The 24,608-nt window shown below is 44.0% G+C and overlaps 2 protein-coding genes across 9 annotated transcripts in view; both read left to right on the top strand.

The window, feature by feature from the left end:
• Positions 1 to 10,699, top strand: part of topaz1 (testis and ovary specific TOPAZ 1) — a 27,837-nt gene extending 17,138 nt beyond the window's left edge. For 3 of the 7 annotated variants that reach the window (XM_076986288.1, XM_076986289.1, XM_076986286.1), the window contains 4 exons: positions 1,167 to 1,319; positions 2,302 to 2,505; positions 2,882 to 3,062; positions 9,683 to 10,698. In XM_076986288.1, coding sequence (XP_076842403.1) covers positions 1,167 to 1,319; positions 2,302 to 2,505; positions 2,882 to 3,062; positions 9,683 to 9,893 — 749 coding nt within the window. In that variant the 3' untranslated portion in view covers positions 9,894 to 10,698. Of the gene's footprint in view, positions 1 to 1,166; positions 1,320 to 2,301; positions 2,506 to 2,881; positions 3,063 to 9,682 lie in introns of all 7 variants that reach the window. The other 4 variants (XM_076986300.1, XM_076986310.1, XM_076986287.1 and 1 more) reach the window with 3 other exon arrangements.
• A 779-nt stretch (positions 10,700 to 11,478) lies between these two features.
• Positions 11,479 to 24,154, top strand: LOC143486800 (E3 ubiquitin-protein ligase TRIM71-like). 2 transcript variants are annotated; one of them, XM_076986250.1, is made up of 4 exons: positions 11,479 to 12,911; positions 18,284 to 18,433; positions 19,683 to 19,817; positions 20,190 to 24,154. In XM_076986250.1, the coding sequence occupies exons 1-4, from the start codon at positions 12,273 to 12,275 to the stop codon at positions 21,660 to 21,662; spliced, it is 2,397 nt and encodes a 798-aa protein (XP_076842365.1). In that variant the 5' UTR covers positions 11,479 to 12,272; the 3' UTR covers positions 21,663 to 24,154. The 2 variants fall into 2 exon arrangements, with proteins under 2 accessions (XP_076842365.1, XP_076842357.1); XM_076986242.1 differs by having other exon boundaries at positions 18,284 to 18,451.
• Positions 24,155 to 24,608: the final 454 nt, after the last annotated feature.

Here is a 24,608-nt window from a genome sequence, read left to right as displayed (position 1 = left end):
GAAACAAATCGCCATCACTAATGTTAACTTTTACAGCTACCACGATAAGTAAGTACTAAGTTAACGCTCTGTTTACGGTAACTTTAGCAGCTAACTAGCAATTTAGATTACAGAGATGACGGTCCCTCTTCATAATTGTCACAATCGGCCACAACATGCTTCAGGTGCTTGTACATCACGGTTGTGCTGCCGTGGAAGGAAAGTTCTGCCTTGCAGATATTACTTGCGTTTCGGAACCTGGCTACGGAAAATTATCCCACACTTTGAGTTCCGTAACCATCGGGTAGCCATTATACCAGTCTGTATAACGTCCTGGGATGCCTTCCACCGTCTATCCCGGTTTCCACTACTGCGCATGTGCGTCAAGGACAGAAATGCAGACGCAGCAGTGGAAACTGCCGCAGCAGTTTGGAGAGAGAAAAAAAAACGACGCATCGACTATTAAATTAGTCGTCGACTATTTTAATAGTCTGCATAATCGTGACTAGTCAACTAATCATGGCAGCCCTAGCGCGCGTGTGTGTGTGTGTGCGTGCCTGTGTGTGTATTTAGTGCGAGGACATACATATCTGTAAGAGTTTAGACAAGGCAAATAAATTTTTGCTGAGCTTGTCATATCGCACTTTTCATTCAAAATGCTTTACACAGACGACATAAAGCTTGATACTGACTTATTCAAATGTAAAAGAAAGTGACAACAATTTATTATTACTTTATTGCCCTGTTGAAGGTGATTTGGTCACCGAAACCGGTAGGCATTGACACGGCAGGTCCATTTTTTAAATAAAGGACCTTTTACTCTACCTCTTTACTCTGGGTGTGTTGCCTGTTACCACTGTTTTCATAAAATGAAGTACAATTGATTTTAAATGCTAAAGAACCAAAAAGGGTGTCTGCTCTAATACATGAGCTCTGGAAAAATAAGGAGACGAATGATATTAATCTGGATGTGAATACTGGTGTTTGGGGCACTGGACACTGCTTCACAATGTTGGGTTTGCATTGTGGATTCTACAAGCTGTCGTGTGCACATGGGTTTAACAGACCTGCTGGGTTTGTATTCTTTGAGCAGATCTGAAGATTATTCAGGGCCTAATCCATTCAATGGTGTGTGTGTGTGTGTGTGTGTGTGTGTGTGTGTGTGTGTGTGGGTGGGTGGGTGGTAGAGGATGAGTGGTTCGTGAGCTCCAGCATGTGGCCCTGCAGGTCCTCTGATGTGTCGGGCCGGAGGAGGGTCCTCTCTCTGCTGGCTGAGAGAACGTCCCACCGAGACACCCTGGAGGTTCTCACCAACCTCCCAGGACTGCGCCAGCCCATCGGTGAGATGCCCCACCCTCCTACGCCCATGCTGGAGTGCAAGATTACGCGCTTTTGGGGCAAATGCATGCCAGCAAGGCGAGCTTGAATTGGGATAATCTGTGTGTGTTTTTACTAGAGGTGTGCCAAAAAAATCGATTCACGTATCAAAAATCGATTACTACGATTCAGAATCGATTTTAAATGTCCCAAAATCGATTCTAAGTCGTGGTGAAGTCTCGCGTTACGTAATTATAAAATTACGTGAGACTTCACGCAGCTGGTTCTGGGACACAAATGGAGGAAAGAGATATTCAACCTGTCCTGTCTTCGTTTAAAGCAAAAATATTCATTTTGGTTCTTACAGAATGCCGGGGAATGTCAGTTCTATTGTTGCTAGAGACACTTTCATGAAAAATTTTGAGGCAGCTAGTTTACTGGTGCTATTTTTCACTTTAAAAAAGCTTTTTTTTTTTCTTCACTTATTCTTAAAGCTACTGAAAAATATTAGTCTTTCATTTGTGCAAAAATAGTGTTCCATGTTGTATTTTTGGTACTGCAACATGCAGATTTATAGACTGAAACAGAAATTTTTATGAATCAAATCATTTTGAATCGAAAATCGTTTAGAATTGAAAATCGATTTTGAATCTAATTGTGGCCACCAATATCAGAGTCGAATCGAATCGTGAGATAGTAAACGATTCCCACCCCTAGTTTTCACTATAGTGTAGTGTGTGTATCCTAGACTAAATGTAATCTAAGTGGAAGTAGAGGCCAGTGTGAAATGCTCCTGTTGTGCATTCTTTATCATAAGGTTTTTACACAGGAACTTGCTGAAACTCATTCAGGTACAGTTCGACACTTTCAGAATGACGCATGCTAAAATGGCCTGTCAAATATATTAGAATAGAAACTGTACCAGTGGTTCCCATAGTTCTTCAGTGCAATGCAAAAGTGTGTGTGTGTGTGTGTGTGTGTGTGTGTGTGTGTGTGTGTGGTAAGATGGTGTCCAGGTGGGTGAGTACTGCGGTGTGTTTAACGCGCACCTGGAGAGGTGTGTGATGAATCAGGTGTTGCCGGTTGCTGCGGACACTCTCGAATTCATGTTGACACAGGAGATCACTGCAGACACAACGCAGCTACACAACCTGATCCACACGCTGGGCAGGCAGAACGTTTGGGGCCGTGCCAGGACGCTGTTCAAACGTGAGTTGTTTGCTGTGTTCACACACGGGACATTTGCGTAGGTCAAATACGAGTTGTCCGAACCGTGAGCCACTTGCGGTGTTCAAACCTGAGTTCAGACATGGGCCAGTTGTTCGGTTCACGCACAAGCTGTTCTGTTCAGATGCTGGACCGCATGACTCGTATCTGCAGATAAACACAGAGCCACATGCAAGTCATTTACAGTGTTTGACATGTTCATATTCCTTCAGGAATGACGAAAGCCAGGAATGACGAAAGAGTCATTTACTGCTATTGAAATGTTCGGATTCGTTCACGAATGATTGTGGATGGTTTCCGAGCACCGCACGTGCCTACACCGTAACTACTGTGCTTCTGCGGCACTGGCCACCGCCAGGCGCTCACTCCGCAGGGTACTACGACGATGTGGCGTATGAGCGGATGTCCTTGGCTCTGCCATGCTCACTCAGCGAGATCGAGATGACTCTGGCCCTGGAGATGTTCATCACCCACCTAGGGAGCAGCCTTCAGAGCCCCAGTGACCAGACCCCACCGAGCCTGGTCATCACACTCAGACGGTGAGTGTGCGCACCTCATGTGACCCTGCACCCGGTGTGTGTGTGTGTGTGTGTGTGTGTGTGTGAGTAGGGTAAATGCACACAGACATGCATTTGCAACAAGAAAAGTATTGCATTAGATGTTGTGTGAGGAAGTGATTCCAATTTTGAAATAGGCCTAAAACAAATTCGGCGTGGTGTAGCATACAGTCCCTGACATAAGTTCTGTCGCTTATCTATGTTGTGGAAACAAAAGCTTATAACCAGACTAAATTCATCAATTGGTTTTAGAAATGACTCATTTGAAAGCTGAAACCCTCCCAAATGAGATTTAATTTACGAAAATAAATGTGCTTTACTGCAGAAATATTGATCATTTAATGAACACAGAAAGGTCAGATTTTGGCAAGACAAAAGTTTTGTCGCTCACAGAAAGTAAGGTGAAAATCAAACAAATAATTCACTTCGTATACAAATATATGCTTCATAACACTAGTGAATGACATTGTGGTGCTATTAGAGCCATATTTAATATTTTGTGTGACTTCCACGAGCTTAAAGGACCGCATCCATGCAGTTCAACAATGATTCATACAATTTATTGATGAAGTAATCAGGAATACAGGGTACATGCGGGTCCTTAAAAAGTCTTAAAATGTCTTAAATTTAGTTTTCCATATTCAAGGCCTAAAAATGTCTTAAAATGTCTGGAATTTTATGAGGGGAGGCATTAAATTATTATAAGTGTGTGTTGTTCAGTTGTTCTGGCGCGACGTGAACTTTGCCGAATCTAGCGCTAGGACCATGCAGAAAATAACCGCTCCAGGGTCCTCCTAGTGACTAGATACCTAGCGTTGGAGTATACGGCCTCAACAACGTATATACATTTTCGTTCGACACCCGCAACCCCCCCCCCGTCAATTATGTGGAACACACCTGCATCCCCAGTAATAGTATTATTTTTTCTTGTGAGAGGTATTAAAAAGTCTTAAAAGTCATTGAATTTGAGATTTCAAAATGTGCAGATACCCTGGGAATAGCAAAGAATGCAGTCTTACATGCCTCCCAGAGATTTGAAGAGACTGGAGATGTTTTTGACAAGCCCAGGTCCAGCAGGCCCCACAAGACAACTGCTCGGGAGCAGTGGTAATTTAGTTGACAAATAATTTTTGTCATAGTTTTCGTCAACGAACCTTTTTTTTCATGACGAAAATGAGATGACAACTAAATAAAAACTATACGAAGGGATAAAAACTATTGTGAAATTAATGAACATTTTCGTCAATGAATAAAAACGAGATGAAAATATTGGCCAGCAACAACATCCAATCAGATCTGATTTAGTTTTGTGAAAGGTAGGGATAAGTTAAGAAGAGATCCAACTGTGACTACTTTAGCATACACGGAGAGGCGGGACAAACTGGGTAACCATCCAATCAGTACTAACGTCTTCACATCGCACACAACCCGGGAAGACCATACTAGCCTGTGAACTGTGGTCACTCATGAAATTAAACTCGACAATGTCTGCAGGGAGAAAGATGTGCGGCGATATATGGACACATTTCTCCTTTGACTTTGAGAAAAAGAAGACTGTGTGTAATCCATGTGGGACGATGATGTTGGGGAAAAATACGACAAATGAACCTACATCTGCAGCCTATGGCATTGTTGTTTTTACGGCACCCAGTTTTATATAGAATGTAATATGTATTCATAACAAACTCCATATGTTTTCAGGTAGAGCAGACCTACTGGTCATCAATGTATTATTATGCTCAATAAGTTCAGGTCAATAAAGTTGTTTTGAAATGTGTTTTTGTATATATTGCACATACAAACAATATTCTGTAACTGGTTAATAAAGGTTTCATTTTGTGCAAGTGTATATAATGACTATTACACCATTTATATTTTAGTCAACTAAATTCTTTTGATAATTAGTCGTCTAAATTCTAATTATAATTAGTCGACTAAAACTAGACGAAGACTAAAACCAAATCCAATGACTAAATTATGACTAAAACTAAATGACATTTTAGTCAAAAGACTAAGACTAAAACTAAATCAAAAATTGCTGTCAAAATTAACACTGCTCGGGTGGAACGTTTGTTGGTTAGAAAATCCAAAGCCAGTCCCTCTTCCACTGCAGCAGAGCTCCAACAGGCCTGGTCACCTCAAGTCCCTGTGAACAGTTTGTAGGATTCTGTCTCGAAATGGCCTCCATGGTCGAATCAGTGCCCAGAAGCCAGCACTAAACAACAGACAGGTAAAAAACTGTGTGGCATTTGCCAAGGCCCACAGCCTGCTAAACGGATGGACGCTGTAAAAGTGGCAGAAGGTGGATTTTTCGGATGAATCTTCAGTTGAATTACACCACAGTCACCGCAAATACTGCAGGAGACCTACTGGAGCCCGTATGGATCCAAGATTCACCCAGAAAACAGTCAAGTTTGGTGGTGGGAAGATCATGGTCTGGGGTTACATTCAGTATGGGGGTGTGCGAAACATTTGCAAGGTGGAAGGCAATATCAATAGCCTAAAGTATCAAGAAGTATTGGCTAAATCTTACATTCCCAATCATAAAAGGGGTTAGATTTTGCAGCAGGATGTGCTTCATCTCATACATCCATCTCTACATCAAAGTTCCTCAAGGCGAAGATGATCAAGGTGCTCCAGGACCAGTGTTGGGGAGTAACGAATTACATGTAATGAAGTTACATAATTTAATTACAAAAAAAGTGTAACTGTAATTCGTTGCAGTGACAATGAGAAAATATGTAATTCAGTTACAGTTACTTCTGGAAAAATTAAGAATTACAATTTTAGTTACATTTTAAAAATATAAACAAAAACCTTTGCGAAATATTTAATGATATTTTTATTGCTTTGCGCCCTATATCGCAGTTTTCCGCTTGTTTCTGTGCTGGAGCAGCAAGCGCGCGGTTCAGTTTCAGCTCAAGCAGCAATAATGACAGACGCCTTGAAGCACTGGACATTTAAGGAGCATTTGTTTTGTTTTCGTCTTGTCAATAAATGTGAACCATGTGCCACCATCGGCAACTATTTGTGATTATGCCAAGCCTTTGTGTAAATTTCGGAGTTTGGAGGTTTATTTCCGATCAGAAGGCAATAGGGTTGCCACCTAGGTCTCACACAGGCATGAAAATCTGTCACCTTTCGGCGAAATTCGCCGTTTTGAAGTTGAAAAGGGTGACCTGCGTGAATCGTGTAGATCCGATGAGTTTTTTGTGGGGGGTGGGGGGGGGGGGGGGGGGGGGCGGTCGGGAGATTATATGTATATATTTTAATTATCATTGACTCATTAAGCAAACAGAGCACTTCCGAAATCGGCAATTTCAATGACACAGTGGCCAGCAGTTTCCGCCCCGAACCATCATAGAGGCCAAATAGCGTTTCAATCATACCAACGTTCTTCATTCATGTTATTCATTTACTGCTAAGCGGGACGAGAAGCAGGACCTAGTCCTACACCGCGGACAAGTCAGAAGAGCGTACATTTACCACTACATTTATCAGATCGTACATTTACCACTACATTTACCAGATCGTACATTTACCACATTTACTAGATCGTACATTTCCCAGTGGATTTAATTGGGTTATTAATGGTTTCAATCGTTTTCATATTTTGCGGTAAAACAAAGTTACTGCCGTTACTGCGTTGAATACTGTCAGAGCCACAAGCTCTTGTGATAAATAGGTAGATAAATAGACCTATTAAGTTCGCATCAACCCCGTGTAGTTAACCCCGACATAAAATAAAAAACGAGATTTTTTTTCTAGTGTGTCTGTAGTTGTAACTGGTGAATCCAGGGACGGTGAGGATAACATTCGCGCCAGGGCTGAAAAGGTTGAAGATGAAGTTGTAACCTCTTGTCGTTTGAGTCTACCCTGTGCTTTAGCCCATGTTAGAAAATAAAAACACGTGAACCCTGGTATTTTTACACTCATTTTCGCTGCTGATGTATTTATTGGTTCATTAAGACGTAATGGTTTTGACTGAGCCATCTGGAATGGCGAAAGCGGCCTCTCGCGTTTAAGGATCTGGCTCCATACATTGAATCCATTGACAAGACAGTCAAAAAAAATTTTTTAATGGATTTTACTATATTTTACGGAGCCCATAAGGTGACATCATGTAAAAAAAATAATAACGCGTGGCCACGACTTACTAACGCGTGGGAACGAGATACTAATGTCGCCTTTCACACGCGGCAACAAAGTTTATTTTTTCACAGCAAAGCAAGCAGATCCCAGGGATGTTCGCGAACTGACTGCCCAAGGAAGGTAAACCTGGCTTTATATAAAGTAATACTTAATTATCTTGTTCGCACGCGTTAATTATCTCGTTCGCACGCGTTAGTAAGTCGTGGCCACGCCACGCGTTATTATATTTTTTACATGATGTCACCTTACGGGCTCCGTAATATTTGGCATCACCTGTCGCTGTATCCCCGTACACCAGCAGCCACACACCCCCCCCCTGTCGCCGTATACCCATGACGTCACATGTCAACGCCCCGTATCCCCATGACGTCACATGCTCCGCCCCCGGTCTTCTCACCTTTTTAACCCCTGACCCATTTTCATGCCTGCTCACAAAAAACAAGGACACCGTCACACGCGAACGTAAATTGTTGACGGGGGATGAACGTAAAATGGACACAGCGAGAAAAAAAGACTGAAAACCGGGAAAACCGGGACAGTCCCGGGAAAACCGGGACAGGTGGCAACCCTAGAAGGCAACCAGTATTGAGGTTGTAAGCGAGCTAACAGCAGGATATGCTGACCGCCAAACACTGTGGTTTCCATAGTTACCTGCTGGGCTAGCTACTACCATTCACTTGAATGTGTTTGTCCATTAGCATGCTAGCTTGATTTACAGGCTAACCAAATTAGCTGTTTAAAGTCCTAAACAGGTATTCGTTGGAATCATACATGACTATTATAGACAATGACAGACGGTATCAAATGAGTATTTATGACTGTTTGGTGTTGGAAAAACGTTTGTCGATGTCTGACACGACCTAGCCTACCCAATTGGTATCATTGGACCCATCTTAGACCTACCGTTCGACAAGCAATACATTTAAATGAAATTTGTATGAAGTGAAGAAATGCAGTTTGGTATCTAATCAAGTGCAACACGTGCGGATTGTATAGAATGCAGTATTTAGAGATACAATGCAGTTAATTACAGCTAGTGTAAGTAAAGATGGTTAATAGATATGTGCAGAGTAGATAAATTACCTAGGGAAATGCATGTGTGTGTAATGTAGTTATGGCAGTACAATGCACAGGGCAAAGAAAAATATATGGTATAAATAAATGTGATAAATACAGATGGAATCATACAGATAATATACAGATTATCCTATACCACTGTAGATAGGGCTATACAGATGTGGATTGAAGAGGAACACTGTACAGATGTTGTGTGGATGGTAAGATATGGATAGAGGGGAAGGAAAGAATGGTCTTTGGGAAGAATTCAATAAGGTGACCGCTGTGGGAAAGAAGTGGTTTCTGAACCTGCTTGTGTTAGTCTGCAAACTGAAAATGGTAGAGCCTGGGGGAGGAGCAGAAAAGAGTATGGCCCGATGACAGGAGTCTGAGAATCTTACATGCCTGGTGCAGGCATCTCTTCTTGTGGACCTCCTGTGATTGCCTGTCAGCAATTCCCTCTGTTTCACACTGTCAGTTCTCAAAAATTAAATGTTGATCATGGGTCAATACTCATTTAAACCTTAAAGTAATCAAAAAGTAATCCAAAAGTAATTAGTTACATTACTTTTCAAAAGTAATCAGAAAAGTTACACTACAATTACATTTTAGACAAGGTAACTTGTAACTGTAACGAATTACTTTTTCAAAGTAACTTACTCAACACTGTCCAGGACTGGCCAGCCCATTCACCAGACATGAACATCATTGAGCATGTTTGGGGTAGGATGAAAGAGGAAGCTTGGAAGACTAAACCAAAAAAATTTGATGAACTCTGGGAGGCATGTAAGACTGCATTCTTTGCTATTCTTGATGACTTCATCAATAAATTGTATGTGGTCCTTCAAGCTCATGGAAGTCACACAAAATATTAAATATGGCTCTAATAACACCACAACGTCATTCCCCAGAGTTATGAAGCATATATTTGTATATGAAGTGAATTATTTGTTCGATTTTCACCTTACTTTCTGTGGGCGACAACTTTTGGCTTGCGAAAATCTGACCTTTCTGTGTTCATTAAATGATAAATATTTCTGCAGTAAAGCAAATTTATTTTTGTAAATTAAATCTCATTTGGGAGGGTATCAGCTTTCATACGAGTCATTTCTAAACCCAATCGATGAATTTAAAGTCGGGTTATAAGCTTTTACTTCCACAACATGGATAAGCGACAGAACTCATCAGGGACTGTATTATGATATACATATATAACATGTTACATATGTAAACAAATGTTAACAGTTGGATTTTAAAGCCTTTCCATAATAAACACCTACAATTTTACTCAGATGTCAAATATGGTCCGATACATTCTGCAAGTTTGGAAAAAGTGTGGAATTTTGAAATATGGAAATGTGCGAGCTCGCTGGTGACCGGCGCTGGTGTTGCAGGGGCTCCGGGAGCACGGCCGTGCTGGAGAGCGTGTACCTGGCAGCCGCGTGCCGTCTGCTGTCCGCCGCGGTCCTCCCCAACCCCAAGCTGGCCATCCGCTACACGGCCGTCAACCAGGAGCAGGAGCAGCTCTTCCACCTGGACTGCAGCTCCGCCGCAAAGTGGCTGGCGCATAACCGCGGCTGGGCGGAGGACGTGTGGTCCGGCTAGAGCGCCTGCCGTTCGGACCGGGCGGACACGGACTCGGCAGAATCGCTCCGGCGTTCATGGTGACTGGTAATGTGCAGACTTATGTTAGATACTGCAGACTGCAACCGAAAATCAGATGACGCTCCACTTCCATGTGGACACGTGGACCGATCATATGCAATTTGGGTTGTTTTTTTTTTTTTTCTTTTCTCCCTGAATTTTTGTGGCTGTCTTTTTGATTTTGCATCAGATCACTTGTGTGTTCACTTCACAACCTTAAATAGGTGATTGTCATTGTTTTTGAGATGGTTTTCTCGAATTGAGTTCTTCCTTTTGCTTTTTAAGACCTTTGCGATATTCGCCTTCCGCTGACCCGGTAAACATCCTGCATCTCTTTGTTTGGAAAAGTTGGCATTTCTAAAGCAGGAAGTAAATGAAGGCTTTGATCATCAAACGGCAAGGGTCACTCAAACTCTGTAAGAGTCGTTTGAACTGCTTTGATGAATACTTTTTTGTAGCACTTACATAAGATTGTTCATAAGATATTTCAGTGTTCTTTTGTGAGTTTTTGTTTCTTTTGACTATATAATACAACCAATCTTTTATAGAAATGTTGTAACCCGTGTTTCAGCAAGAGTTGGTGTTGAAACTCCTACTGATGTGACTCTCAGCCATGGGCAGGTTTCTCAGACTGCAGTTACAGTCCGTTCTGCTTTCAAATATTATTGTAAATATTTGGAAATAAACAAATGTATGCTATAATGTCTCTCATAACTGTCAGGGTTACTGAAGCTAATGGTACCAGTCACTGTCACGGTAATTAAATGAAGATGACCATGGAGAAAAATACTTTTACCATTTTTCTATCATTAAGTCACGGTAATTAAATGAAGATGACCATAGAGAAAAATACTTTTACCATTTTTCCATCATTAATTTCACTGATTTAAGCTTTTCAGGCAGTTGTACAGTAAGTACATGATGTTTATATAGATATACACAAAAACTGGTATTAATATGAAGTTTAGACCAAAACATGACTTGGTCTTCTGTTTTTAGTATTGTTTTGTTACTTATAATGTGTTTAATTAACGAAATGTTAAAGACTTTAGTTAATTAATTGGTACTAAATTAAATGAAAACTAATTATGTAAAAATAGCCAAGGGACCAATTTAGCAACTGTTTTCGTAATGGCCTAATTATGCCCGAGACAGAAAACCGCTTGAATTATATTGAATAAATTAGGCAAATGTCCCTGCTGCTAGAGCTATTCAGGTGAAATGTTTCTCAAACGGTACTCGACAAAACGAACTGCTGTATAAACACCTACTGTACTTTATTACGGGGTAACCCGTTAACAGATCATTCAGAAAACCTTTAGAGAAAATGAAACGGCTTACAAATTATAGAGCCGTTTAGGAATTACACACAGTACTCGCTGTAAAACAGGCTTCGATTTAGATCGCTTTATTCGTCTAACGCAGTACTAGTAGAGTTACCCGATTTCTATCCCGCTGTGCCAAACTACAGGCTATAGACGCATCTCGCACGACCCCCTCTCCTGGGCCGAGCCAACCCCCCTCTATAGACGCGGTCAGCCGGAAGTTCCAGCAGAATCGCCCACCACCGTGTCTGTGCGCCTCCGTTTTCTCGCACGGGATTAAACAGACTTGCGATCTCCAGCGACATGCCTCGCCGTGTTATAGGCTCGTGCGGTTCGGACTTCTAAAGGCGGTCCATGTCGAAAAGTTCCGTGCTGATCACGCGCGCGTGCGGTACGGGTCATGAGCGCACGTCGCCCTGCTGGACGCGGTCGGGTTAGTGGACCTTATCTTTACCTTGACTTATAAACGCGTCGAGCACGTTAGGGACGCGGTTCAGGCTCGGGTCCGTCCGGAGCGACTGTGAGCTGGACCGGGCAGCATCCGTTACACGGTTCCCGGTTACTGAGTCAGGCGGCCGCACCTTTAATCGCGCGTGTAAATGAAATTATAAGCGAGCAGCTCATCATCCTGGTTCCGGCTCATTCTTGGGATTGCAGGGCAGTTGGATCAGGACTGGAACAAATACATAACTAATTTAGAAAATGTGAAATTCTATTTACGTATTTAAAAAGTTACATCGCCTTAAGCTTAAATAAAATTTAAAAAAAGAAAGACTAGAAGGTCAGAATCAGTTCTAGCAAACAGCACAAAACGGGTGAGGTGAATTTCTCCTTTGAATGTTCACGATTAAGGAAAGAAACATGGAATCTACTTTTGCATGCATGGAGGTTCTTGTTTATTGCTGGGGACAGAAATGCATCATTTCCGCCTAAGTGATGGTGACAAAGGTGCTTTGGTGACAAAGGTGTGAGAGATGTAACGTTTGCGTCCAAGCTTGATCTCCTCGCTCCTCAGATGGCCTACTTCTCGCACTCGGATCTGGAGACGTGCGCGCTGTGTAAGGAGCTGTGCGGCGGTTCCTCCTCCGACTCCTCTACCTCATCTTCCTCCTCGCACACCCTAACCTCGGCCACGCGCAGGCTGCACGTCCTCCCGTGCCTGCACGCGTTCTGCCGCCAGTGTCTGGAGAACCGGCGCGGCGCCGAAGAGCCCATGAAACTTCGATGTCCGACTTGCGAACAAACGGTGAAGATGTCCGAGGGAGGCGTGGACTCTCTCCCCACCACGAGTTTGCTCCTCGGCGGACTGCTGGACGCGGTGGTCGCCGCAGAAGACGAGGAGAAGGGCGGCGCGCGGGGCGCGGGTCCGAGCGCCGCGCGACAGCCGCAGTGCAGCCCGTGCGACGAGGGGAACCCCGCGAGCTCCTACTGCCTGGACTGCCAGGAGTACCTGTGCGGCAACTGCGTGCGCGCGCACCAGCGCGTGCGTCTCACCAAAGACCACTTCATAAAGTGGCTCGCGGAGCATCTGCCTCCCGCGCAGAGAGGTTCGGATGCGCTCGTGTCTCCGCTGTTCGACGGGTTCCGTTTAAACGCTATGCTCTCGTGCGGTCTTCAGGAGCGCGGCAGTTTCTGCAAGCAACATGAAAATGAGGTACGTGAACCCGCACGTGGGTGTGTGTGTTTACTTTTTTTGTCATTTAAAAATGCACGTTTAAATTCCTGAGTTACACTTAAAAGTCGTACACAGGTCACTCTTCAACACACAGTAGTGATGATACACACAAAAGAGACTCGATATAGAAATGTTTAGAGGCGGTCCATGTGAAGAGAGAGCTGGATTAATTCAGTTGACGTGTCCAGTTTAAGGTGTTGGAAATAATGGAGCCTATTACATGTAACGTGTTCTGTCCTGGGATGGTCGTCTACAGCATACAAGACGCATGGTTATCAGGAGAAAGGTATTTAAATATCAGTTGGACGACCACCCAGTAGTGAATCTTCACGTAACCAGAGAGGTTAGGTAATCTCTCTCTCTCTCTCTCTCTCTCTCTCTCTCTCTGTGTGTGTATGTGTATGTGTGTAAGTGAAATGCACATGGTTTTGGAGAAAGAAATCACTGTCAATAAATGTTCAAAGAACGTTTATTGGATCTTTCTCTCTCCAGAACATGTTCGTGCACGTGCTTAAGCACCCTGGCACAAAGCCTCACAGAATATGGCTTTCATATTCAGCCTTTTGAATTTTATTACCAAGCTTGACGTTGTCAATAAAACTCTGAAGACTAATGTTCTTCACATGTCAAGTGATAAAATGTTTCCATGCAAAGCATAATCTGAGAAACAAAATAATCAAGGACTCTGAAGTCAGAAGGAACGTATCTACACTGACTTTCTAAACAGATTCCTTCCTTTATAAGGCACAGGTGACTTTCTTTTCTTTTTCTTCAGAAGACACTCAGGGTATGAGATGGGGAGAGAGAGACAGAAAAAGGAGGGAACAAGAAATGCACAAGCAGACGAATGGTTAAATCCAGAGTCTTCTCTACATTCTGTCTCTCTATTGTTGTCTTTTACAAGCCCGGGGTGTCTTATTCTGAGGATCTATATTGATTTCTCCTTGGCAACCCTCATGAATGGAGCCTTGTGGGCATTCTTGTTAAAGCTAGTTCTAGTTAGGGTCGGAAGGCGAAGGTCAGAAGGCTTTAGTAACCAGTCAGCCCCAAAGACTGCGGGGCAGGCATTTTGATCTCGTGTGTCTCGTGTGTTGGTCTCCTATGCTGCAGAGAACCTGGCTTAGCTTTCTTGTGCCTTACGTACAAGGTGACAAGGTGTGAGTACAAACTTGCCTGTGTGCATTGTGTGTGCGTGCACGTGTGTGTGTCTTATATTTAAACACCAAGACAATGGTATTAATGCAACATTGTGTATTTAACCCATTTATTATCACCTTACAGGTATGGGCACCACCACACAGGTCCTCCTTGCATTTAAATTATTTATTAATTACTGGAATTATTAAAATAAATTACCACTTTTTAATTAACAAATCAATTAATTATTTGCTTTTACACAATTCCACAATGCTGTAGGGGAGTAAGCCCCACTCCCACTTATATATACTTATAAAACCTATATATATAAACCTTTTCTTCTACTGGTTTGTGTGTGTCTAATAGAGAGGCATCAGAAAGCCTGATCATATGTAAGATGCCCTAACACACCCAAACCATAACACAGAGAAACATAAACTCAGTTGTCTCATGGAGACACGCCCCCTTCTCTGATGACAGCCAATGAAAGACGTTCCTCAGGACGGACTCCCCTGCTGTCATGGGAGTAATTCACACTGGGGACTCTGGGGACATGTCCACACGTTCATTTTTGAAAATGGCTGATTTTGTCACCAGCACTTTTTGAAAGTGTGCTCTGAAAGTATTATTCTTTTGTTTTGTTTATTAAATACTGACTCTGATATGCCTTCATTTGATTAAATGTGTTACGTTCCTAATGTTAGTCAGAAAATGCTCATGCTTATATTTTCACAAGATGCCAATATACAACAGAAAAACATGACATAACTGATATTTCATGATATGAAACAAATAATTTTTTATCAATTAATGGTCCTACAAATATCTTAATGCTAATGCTGTACTTTTCAAAGCAAAGTTGGGCCCATGAGCTGGAAGCATACCGGTATCACGTGAGATTCTGTGCGTGAGCCAGTGAAAGGTTTCTAAGGGAGTGGCTGAAAATAGATTGGACTGCCAGATGGCATTCTTGGGTTTACTCACTCCAGATGACCAATGACCAGCCAGTTCAAGATTTACCGGCACTTGCCAGTGGTTTTAAAACCTGTCAATCAAGCGTTTGGCTGAATGTCTCTGGAAGTGCTGGTGAAGCATTATGGATGTAGGTAAGAGGCCCGTGTAATGGTTTATGTAGTGAGTGTGGCCGCCAAGGCCCGAGCCAGCTCCACCTCCTGTTGCTGCTGTCTCCCCTCCACCTCCTTCGGGACCGGAGGGTGGAGGTCCAACCCGCACATTCTGATCCATGCCTGAATGGCCTTGTTTGCGGTTCATGTGTGTCGTTTCGTAATTGCTCTGTGCGAACCTCAAACATGCTGGGCTGACCTGTTTTGTTCCGGTGCGTGACAGCAGTGCGTCTTGCTCGTGTGAGCATTGGAGTTCTTCGCTTTATCATGACCCATGTGACCTTGAGCTCTGGGAAGCTAAACAGACAAAACATCATCTTCATCATATTATTATTTCAACATAAGTCACTGTGTTTGCTCTATCTCCTCTCAGTAGTGATGCTCTACCAACCTTCCCAGAATCTTCTAATGTAGTTGTGGTAGTGATTCAGAACTCATGAATGCTGTCTGTTCAATCCTTTAATGGTGTGTAATCTAAAAAAATACAGATATTGGAGCATACTGTAGCATTACACGATCAACTTAATTGACCTTAATTACACCTTTACAAAATGCTTTTAGAGTTTTTGCTTCTCTAACCCAATTTGTTCATTAGGTCTAAAATTAAACATTTGTTGGTTTTGTGCACTTTACGAATCTCAAGTATCTCTCATCTTTGCTCAGAATGTGTGTTTCCTCTCTGACAGGAGACATAACTTTTAGCCCTGTTAGGAAGGGTAGTGTAAAGAAAGGCATTACCTTTAAATCAGCCCTGCCTCTTTATGACAAAGTTCTGGTTTAGGAGGGATGCACACGGGTAGGCTGCTTTAGCCCCCGAAGCCCGTCCAGAAGTAGCACTTAATTCCTGCCTCTACTCTTCATCTTGCCTGCTACGTGTAATTCGGTCTATCTGCAGGTGAAATTCAGCCAGGGTAAGGTCGGCCCCCGTGTCCACCACTGCAGAAGGGCAGTTGCTAAGCTAATCGTGCCCTTGTGTGTCATCTGTGGGTTCACTGTTGTGCCCTCAAGATCACATCCCAGCTACTCTCAGGGTCAGGGTTAAAGACATTTTCTTATCAAAGAAACCTTCAAAGAATTTACAACACTTAAGTTGTCTTTACACCCTGATATCTGCCACCAAATGAACTGTTCTGAGGAGAAATGTCTTTGTGACCGTTTTGGGCTCTTAAGACACTAACTGCATTTGATCGATAAGCTGTGTCAGTGTTGACCAATCAGGAAGCGGCCCGATAAGAAGGCGGTCAGACCTGCCGGTCCGTTATTTTGCGTACGCATGCAGTACACGCAGGAGTAGCTCAAACGGCTGAGCAAGCACGAGGAGGGCGGGGCTTCAGAGAGGATGAGCGGATAAGGAACAGGGAGGACTCCTTCAGCGGTGGACATTGCCAAGATCTTTAAAATTGACACAGGGGTTTCCACTGAAGACGTATTTAGGAATAGCATGAGTCTAAATTGGGGAGTTTGGGAAGATAGGTCAACGTTCAGTCCTGCAAACGCTTTTGTGGAAAAACGTTAAGATTGTTTACATTTTGCTGTGTACAGAGATGAGTAAGGGGTGAGCATTCTGAACAATACCGCCAGAGCTGCCTCTTTAAATAACTGTGTGTGTGTGTGTGTGTGTGTGTGTGTGTGTGTGTGTGTGTGTGTGTGTGTGTGCGTACATGCAGATGTGGTCACGCATACGCACAGGTTTTAAAACAAATGAACCTTGAATAGGCTTGAATGACCCAGTAAAGTGTGCTGAGTATCTTCAGGGGGATGAGGAGGGTCCCTCCATTCAGATTAAAATTAGGTGAGGAACAAGAACAATGGAGCAGCAGACCTGCCACGGGGAGACGGAGTGAGACCGTGGGGAGACACAGGGAGACCGTGGCATGCTGCAGGGCTCTGTAGTGATATGCAGCCACAGGGAGGCTAGGAAGATCGGGGGAAGGGAAGGGGGCGTTTTGGCCTTACTGGTGACGCGTCTTCCAGCACGAGTGAGTCAGGCATGTGTGTGAGGGGAGGAGTGAAGTCTGCAGGCTTTTTGTTTGCTCTTACAGATGAGGCAATCAGATATCCACTCACTGTTTACTCAGCAGTGTGGGGCTCAATCAATGTTTGCGAATGGGGAAAGTTTGAGGGCATGTAAGAAATTGCTAGTGATTATGAAATCAGTGTTTGTGTGTGTGTGTGTGTGTTTAGGTGTGCAGAAAGCTTTGGGTTGAAGGTGGTTTATAGTGTAGTGAAACAATCAAGCAGTCAGACTGGACCGGAAAACCCAGTTGTGTCTGCGAGTGTGTTTGTGTGGGTTGTATCTGTATCTATCTCATAGCAATAATAAGAAAGATAAAATTTTTTTATTCATTACTTTATCATTTCCTTCCTTGTTCTTTCTGTAGCTGTTTGTGTTTTCTTCTATGTTTGCTTGCGGCTTTCTCCGGCGGAGCCTGCTGGAGTGGAGATCTTGCTCGCAGCAGTCTTTGTTTCACTCGTTTCAGATGTAACGGACGGCTGGTAGGTTAGAGAAGGGTAGAGCCGTGTCTCCTCGGAGTCGCAGAGATGATCCCTCCACTCTGGAGGCATGGTGGGCGGGGCCTCAGGCTGACCTGTGCATATGAATGAAGCTTTTGCTTTTCGGGCCCTTTCCCTTAAATGCTAAAGAGTTCTAAGGCCATCTGTCAGCAGTGATTGATGGGTTATTGATTCTGCTGGTGGCAGACGGCTGCTGAATGAGTCGAGCTGGCTGGTGTTAAGACTAGCAGGACAGAATGAAATTACTTACTCTAAATGATAATAGCCCCTTTCTGCTGGAGCTGGATTCATATGTTTAATCCCTTATGCCATCTGCAGTTACACAAACAGTTACTTAAATTCATTACTTAAAATTACTTAAGTATTGCTTAATTACTTGTATTGATTAAACAATTACTCCCATCTCTTTTACAGCTATTCCATGTGTTTTTTTTAAGCTCCCTCGTTGTTTTTTCATGAATCTTTATTTAATCTCCTTATTTAATCTCTCTCTCTCTCTCTCTCTCTCTCTCTCTCTCTCTCTCTCTCTCTCTCTCTCTCTCTCACTCTCTCTCTCTCTCTCTTTGTGTGTTTTAGGTATATTGTTATTTCTGTGAGACATGCTCGGTACCAGTGTGCCGGGCATGCGTTGCTGGTCGCCATGGCAGCCACGGAATGTCGTACCTGCAGGACGCTGTGCTGGAGTCCAGAGCGTTGGCCTTCCGTCTACTCACCGAAGCTCAACAGGTGCGGCAGGCTGCCCAGGTTAGACCACGTCCTCACCTCCAGACTCCCTCTGTGTGTGTGTGTGTGTGCACATGTGTGTGTGTGCGCGCGCGTGTGTGTGTGTGTATATGCAACATCCTCACAATTTATGTGCAAAGCTTGTGTCCGCCCAGTCCCATTTCGACGGTCAAAATCATAGGATCTGTAACTGGGAGCACTGGGTGGTGGTCCAGTACTAGAGTGCAGTGGTCACGTACAACCCTGTAAGACACGTGGCTCTCTTCCCTGGGGTCAAAGGTTAAGCCTGCTCAGCCTTCACAAGCAGGAAGAAACACATCCGTTACCCCCGGTGATCTTTAACTCCATTTGGTCTGAGATGGGGGTTGTTGTGTGGTTGTTGTTGTTTTTTTCTATATCCTACACTTGATGTTTTTTTTCCAAAACTGCCAGATATTTTTTTCTCAATGTATTATGATAGTTATACTGCACAATTATCAAAATGGTTTATTCTGTTTCCATCTATCCATCCATACAAATATTTTTCAAACCGTGAACTGTGTTTTGCCAATAACGTGCATAGTATCACTTGATGGATAATAAAACCTACATCTTGTGTCCTTTGCCTGGTTTAACTGTCCCCTGTGTGCCTGACTCAAATAGCTGAGCAGATTTAAGCCCCAGGGGGATTGTCCTCTTTTGTGCCTGAACGTTCTTCATGCATATGTCACAGGTCACATTCTCAGCTGCTTCTGATAACCTTTGACCTCCAGCTTGCTATAATGTGTTTAAAGTGTTTCACACGAGAAGAGGCAAACTGGCCAAGGTTAGAGGCTCCGGTGAAATGCTGTACAGCGATGCTGTGGTTGCAGTGTTTTCTCCTTATGTTACAACCGTATATTCAGTAGATTCCCCTGAATCTATTATATCTATCCTAAGGTGGTCAGTATCATCAGTGTGCTCATGTACAATCAGTTTATAACATGCAAGTTAAAATTTAAATTTCAAACAAAGTGCTTTGGTTTCTGATTCTGTCAGAATCCGGGTATGGACATGCAGTCTAGCACGTCAGACCGAGACCGTTTAGATACTGTCTGAAGTGAAATGGACTATAAAGTGTAGTTGCTGTGGGTAACCACTGCAAGCTGAATGGAAGCTTGCAGTGAACAGGAGATCTTCAGAACAGAGATCTTCAGAACAGGACTGTGGTCGAGCTTTCCCCTGGTGGACTTCACATGTGTCTAATGAGCGTCGTGTGCTTCTCCGTGTTCAGCTGAGCATCGAGCAGGCCCAGGAACTAGCCGAGCAGGCGGACACGAAGGCCGCGAAGGTCCAGGTGGAGGTCAAGGCCGTCATCCTTTGCCATAAAAAAGCCCTCGAGGAAAGGGAGGCGGAGCTGCTGTGGAAGGTGAATATCTGTGCTCGTCTGTCTCCAATGGGGTGCTAGCGTTGGGAGGAGCTGTGAGACGCCAATCGCCTTTGCTCTACTTCCACAACACCATGTTGGCCACGCCCCTTGCCGTGACGGCTAGCTTGCAGGATGCATATTGATGGCAGATGTGGCGTGTTTCGGATGTTACATACTGGATGTTGCAGATGGGTTCAAATCCTTACAGCTGAAAGTCTACCCATGTTTATGGTTCTCATTAATAGTAACGATATTAATATATAATTATATATAATAATATATAGCACCTCTGGGGTGCCGGGGGTACAGAAGATTGCAAAAACGAGAAATAAAGCAGAAGAATAATGGCAAAATGACGCCCCCTCTGTGCAGGTGGAGAGGATCCGGCAGGAGAAGGTGGAGTCCCTGTGCCTGCAGGTGGAGCGTCTGCAGCACCACCTGCGTGAGCTGGACGGCACGGTCTCCACCGTGGCGCGGCTGTTGGGCGAGGGCGGAGGCGTAGGTGGGGCGGTGGAGTGCGTAGCACTGGTGCAGGCCCGGGAGCGCATGCTCACGCAGGCCCGGGCCACGCAGGAGCTGTGCGGGCGGCTTCAGCCGTGCACCGACGAGCGGTTCTCGTTCACGCCGCCCGAGGAGGCGCTGCTCGCCGCCCTGCGGTCTCTGGGTGGCATAAGTTCTGGGGCGTACGGGCCACTCTGCGTGGCCCGGGGCGACGGTCTCCGGGACGCCCGGCGTGGAGAGCGCGCCTCCTTCTCCGTTACAGCGAACGACCATGAGGGTGAGCGGAGACAGGCGGGCGGCGACCCCGTGTCGGTGGCGGTGCTGGGGGCTGATGGCGGCATCTCCGTGGCAGAGGTGCTGGACCGCGGTGATGGCACATACGGTATCAGCTACGTGGTACAGAGCGAGGGCGACGTCCTGGTGTCGGTCCTGGTGGGCGACAGGCATGTAGAGGGCAGCCCGTTCTCTGTATCCGTGACGGGTGGGCGTGGCTACGGCTCGCTCGGGTTGCCTGTGTCTACGTTCGGCAGCGAGGGCGACGGCGAAGGGCAGTTGTGCCGGCCGTGGGGTGTCGCCGTGGATGCAGACGGCCACGTGGTGGTGGCCGACCGCAGCAACAACCGGGTCCAAGTATTCGGACCGGACGGAAGCTTCCAGCACAGCTTCGGAAGTCTGGGCTCGCGCCCTGGCCAGTTTGACCGGCCTGCCGGTGTGGCGTGTGACCTCCAGCGCCGCATAGTGGTGGCAGACAAAGACAATCACCGCATCCAGATCTTCACCTTCCAGGGGCAGTTTCTGCTCACCTTTGGAGAGAAGGGCTCGAAGAATGGCCAGTTCAACTACCCTTGGGATGTGGCGGTCAACTCGTCCAGGCAGATCCTTGTGTCTGACACCCGCAACCACCGCATCCAGCTCTTTAGCCCCGACGGCTTGTTCCTCAACAAGTACGGCTTTGAGGGCACGCTCTGGAAGCACTTTGACTCTCCACGCGGCGTCGCCTTCACTCGTGAAGATCACCTGGTCGTCACCGACTTCAACAACCACCGTCTGCTGGTGATCCAGCCCGACTGCCGGTCAGCACGCTTCCTGGGCTCAGAGGGGTCCGGCGACGGGCAGTTTGTGCGCCCACAGGGCGTGGCTGTGGACTGGGAGAATCGCATCATCGTAGCCGACTCCAGGAACCACCGTGTGCAGGTCTTCTTGCCAGATGGAACTTTCCTATGCAAATTTGGCACTCAGGGGGACGGGCCAGGCCAGATGGACCGCCCCTCTGGCATTGCCATAACACCAGAAGGTTTGATTGTTGTGGTCGACTTCGGCAACAATCGCATCTTGAAGTTTTGATCGACCGTTCTATTCCCATCTTTGCTGCATTTTTGTGACGTTTTCTAAGGTGTTTTTTTTTTTTAGAGCAGAAAGCTCAACAGAGAAGGATGATGATTTAAGATTCACATGGAAATACAGCATCATTCAGAGGCCAAATCACAAATCTGCTTCCAAAGTGGACTCTCTGATCAGTCCTGTGGCCATAAACTGGTAAGATAATCAGAAAGTCAAATGTTTACTCGGCAGAAATGCAGTTCTCAGACCCTCTGCCTACTCCTCAGGTGCTGGATCATGCTGGTTAATTCAAGTGCACGTTGGCCTTGCGTTTGGCAGCAAAGATGCTGTCTCCTCTCTCTCTCTCTCTCTCTCTCTCTCTCTCTCTCTCTCTCTCTCTCTCTCTCTCTCTCTCTCTCTCTCTCTCTCTCTCTCTCAGGGATTTCCTGTGTGCACACCTACCTCATTTAACACAGAACATGAATGTAGTTCTGGAGAAACAGTTCTCCAGCACATGTACTTTAGCTTGCAAAGAAGAAAACGTCAACACCTTTTCTACCTCAATATTTTAATTTCTATGTAATTATGCAAAACAGATTTTAGATCATTTCTCAATAGATTACGTTTATTTGCACACATATATAAACAGGGTTCTCCACCATATCTCTGTGAGATAAAGAACCTCAGGATGTATCGGCGTTTTGGGTCCTCAGGTCATTCCTAAACTGAGCAAATTCTCAGAGCCTTTATGTTTCTCTCAGGTACTTCTGAAAATGGCTTTCTCAGGTCTTCATATTCCAAACTTTTGGTAAAACCTCATATCAAGCTATTATGTGTATGTTATACCAATATCACTATTATTGTTAACTGATATATTTCAATATTTCATTTCTACAATGTTCCATCTGGACCATCACTGGCTTGTACCAAAAGTGAGGTCCATCACTTCACTTTCTGAAGTCTCAGAGGACACCACATATAGCACAACACGTGTAGGCCAGATGTAGTCCAAGTAACGACACGTGTGGGCCATGTGTAGTCCAAATAACAACTCATTGGACTACTGTAAGGACTTTCCTGACACAGAATATTGTGGGTCAGTATTTGTGCCAAATATAACCACACTGGCCAGGATGAAGGTTTTTACATAAACAAATTAAATAGTGATGGTATTCTGCTGCTCAGTGCAACACTCACATAAGTGGCACAAATGTCTAACTACATCATCATTTATTTTTCTTTCGTCACTTGTTTTTTATTTGTTAAATTCTGTTCACAAGAGTTTTTTTGTATTTGTAAAAAAATTTTCCAGCTGAATATTTAATTTGCCATTAGTACCTATTTAGCATATTTTTGTACCATAGATGGATAATTATTTCTGTGATCAAAAGATGCTATAAGTCTGCTGTCTAAGTTTGGACCAAATGTGACGCATCTATGAAACCACAGAAGTGACTGTGTGAAAAGTTCGTCGGAGATTTAAATCAAATTTCCCCATCATCCAAAAATCAAGATGAATGTGGTTGCAGGGAGGAAATCCACTACCACTTTAAATGTCCTGAATTACTGACGCGTATGAATGTCTTTCTCCAACCTTATTCTCCAGTTAGAATAGTAGCAGTAGTTGTAGTGGTGGTGGTGGTGGTGGTGGTGGTAGTGATTGTAACTCAATGAATGTTTGTATGCCTGTGTGAAGTTAAACATTAACTGGTTAGAGTATTAACATTTATGAGACTCTTTTTCTAGCTATTATGTGTAGATTCTACCAGGTTATGTTGCATATAAGCACAGACATACACAAAGCAAAGGAAGAAAAGTCCTAATAGGCAAAGAACCTTATTTAATTAATATATGTTTCTAATGGAATAGAATGTAGATTAAAGGGGTTAAAGGTCACATAGGGTCAGAACCAAACTCAGGTAGCAGTGTGTCATCCTCTGACCTCTCTCAGGACTGCAGTAATATGTGCCCTTATTATGCCCTGTACCTTTCTGTGATCTGAGCGTGCTACATGTAACGTTTGAGGGTTACTATAATGTCTTTCTATTTGCACATGTCGGACAGTATTTTAAAATACATTTTTTCACTAAGTTTACCTTCATGTTTGATTCTCATTTATTGTAGAATCATTTGACATTTCTGTTTAGGTTTGCACCCATTGTTGGTGAGGCTAGTGCGTTTACTGAAATCATGCAGGAGGTTTTAGACCTTTGGTCTCTGCAAATGCAGACGTGCATTTAAAATGAAGTCAGCAAGGCCAAAACAAAAAACAAAAAAAAAAAAAAAAACAGGTGCTTTGCAATGGTTTTTTATTTTAATAAGAAAATTTGTGTTTGTGTGTAGCATGCTTATGGATTTATGCATGTCTGTTAAAAGGTTATTCCTCAAGTGTCGTGTCATGTCTAAATAAGGTGTTGGATGCTGAAATATTTGTTTGCTGCTTGTGTTTCTCTTGTGAGCTTTAAACAGAACCTCCTCAGTGTGGATACTTTAATAAATGTCTTGGTTTCCTGATATTTTGTGTTGCGTTTCTCTGGTTACATTTAGTTACAGACTTCTTACAAATCTAACTTGAATGTTGTTTCATTGGTGGGTGTGTGTGTGTTACACGTTTTTTTAAAGAAATTGCTTTGTATGCCTCAATTGAACCAGTTTATGTTCCATAGAGCGGGTTCTCCACACGGAAGCAGCCTCGTTTAAAATAGATTAATTACAGCACCTCTAAACCAGCACCTCTAAATACCCCTTATATAGATCAGTAACTGGGCTGTATCACCACAGCTCCACATATATAGATCAGTAACTTGGCTGTATCACTACAGCTCTAACAGACCACACGAGGTGTCATTACAATGGATGTTTCATGTGAAGAATTACACACTGAAAAAAATAAATCTGAGCAGATGTAAATGTAACAATTTTTTATTGTTAATATCACATATTTAATTATGTTTGTAACTTTACATGAAT

Source organism: Brachyhypopomus gauderio, chromosome 2, assembly GCF_052324685.1.
Source record: "Brachyhypopomus gauderio isolate BG-103 chromosome 2, BGAUD_0.2, whole genome shotgun sequence".
NCBI lineage: Eukaryota > Metazoa > Chordata > Actinopteri > Gymnotiformes > Hypopomidae > Brachyhypopomus > Brachyhypopomus gauderio.
The sequence above is the reverse complement of the archived record's forward strand: the minus strand, read 5'-3'. Positions and strand labels throughout refer to the sequence as shown.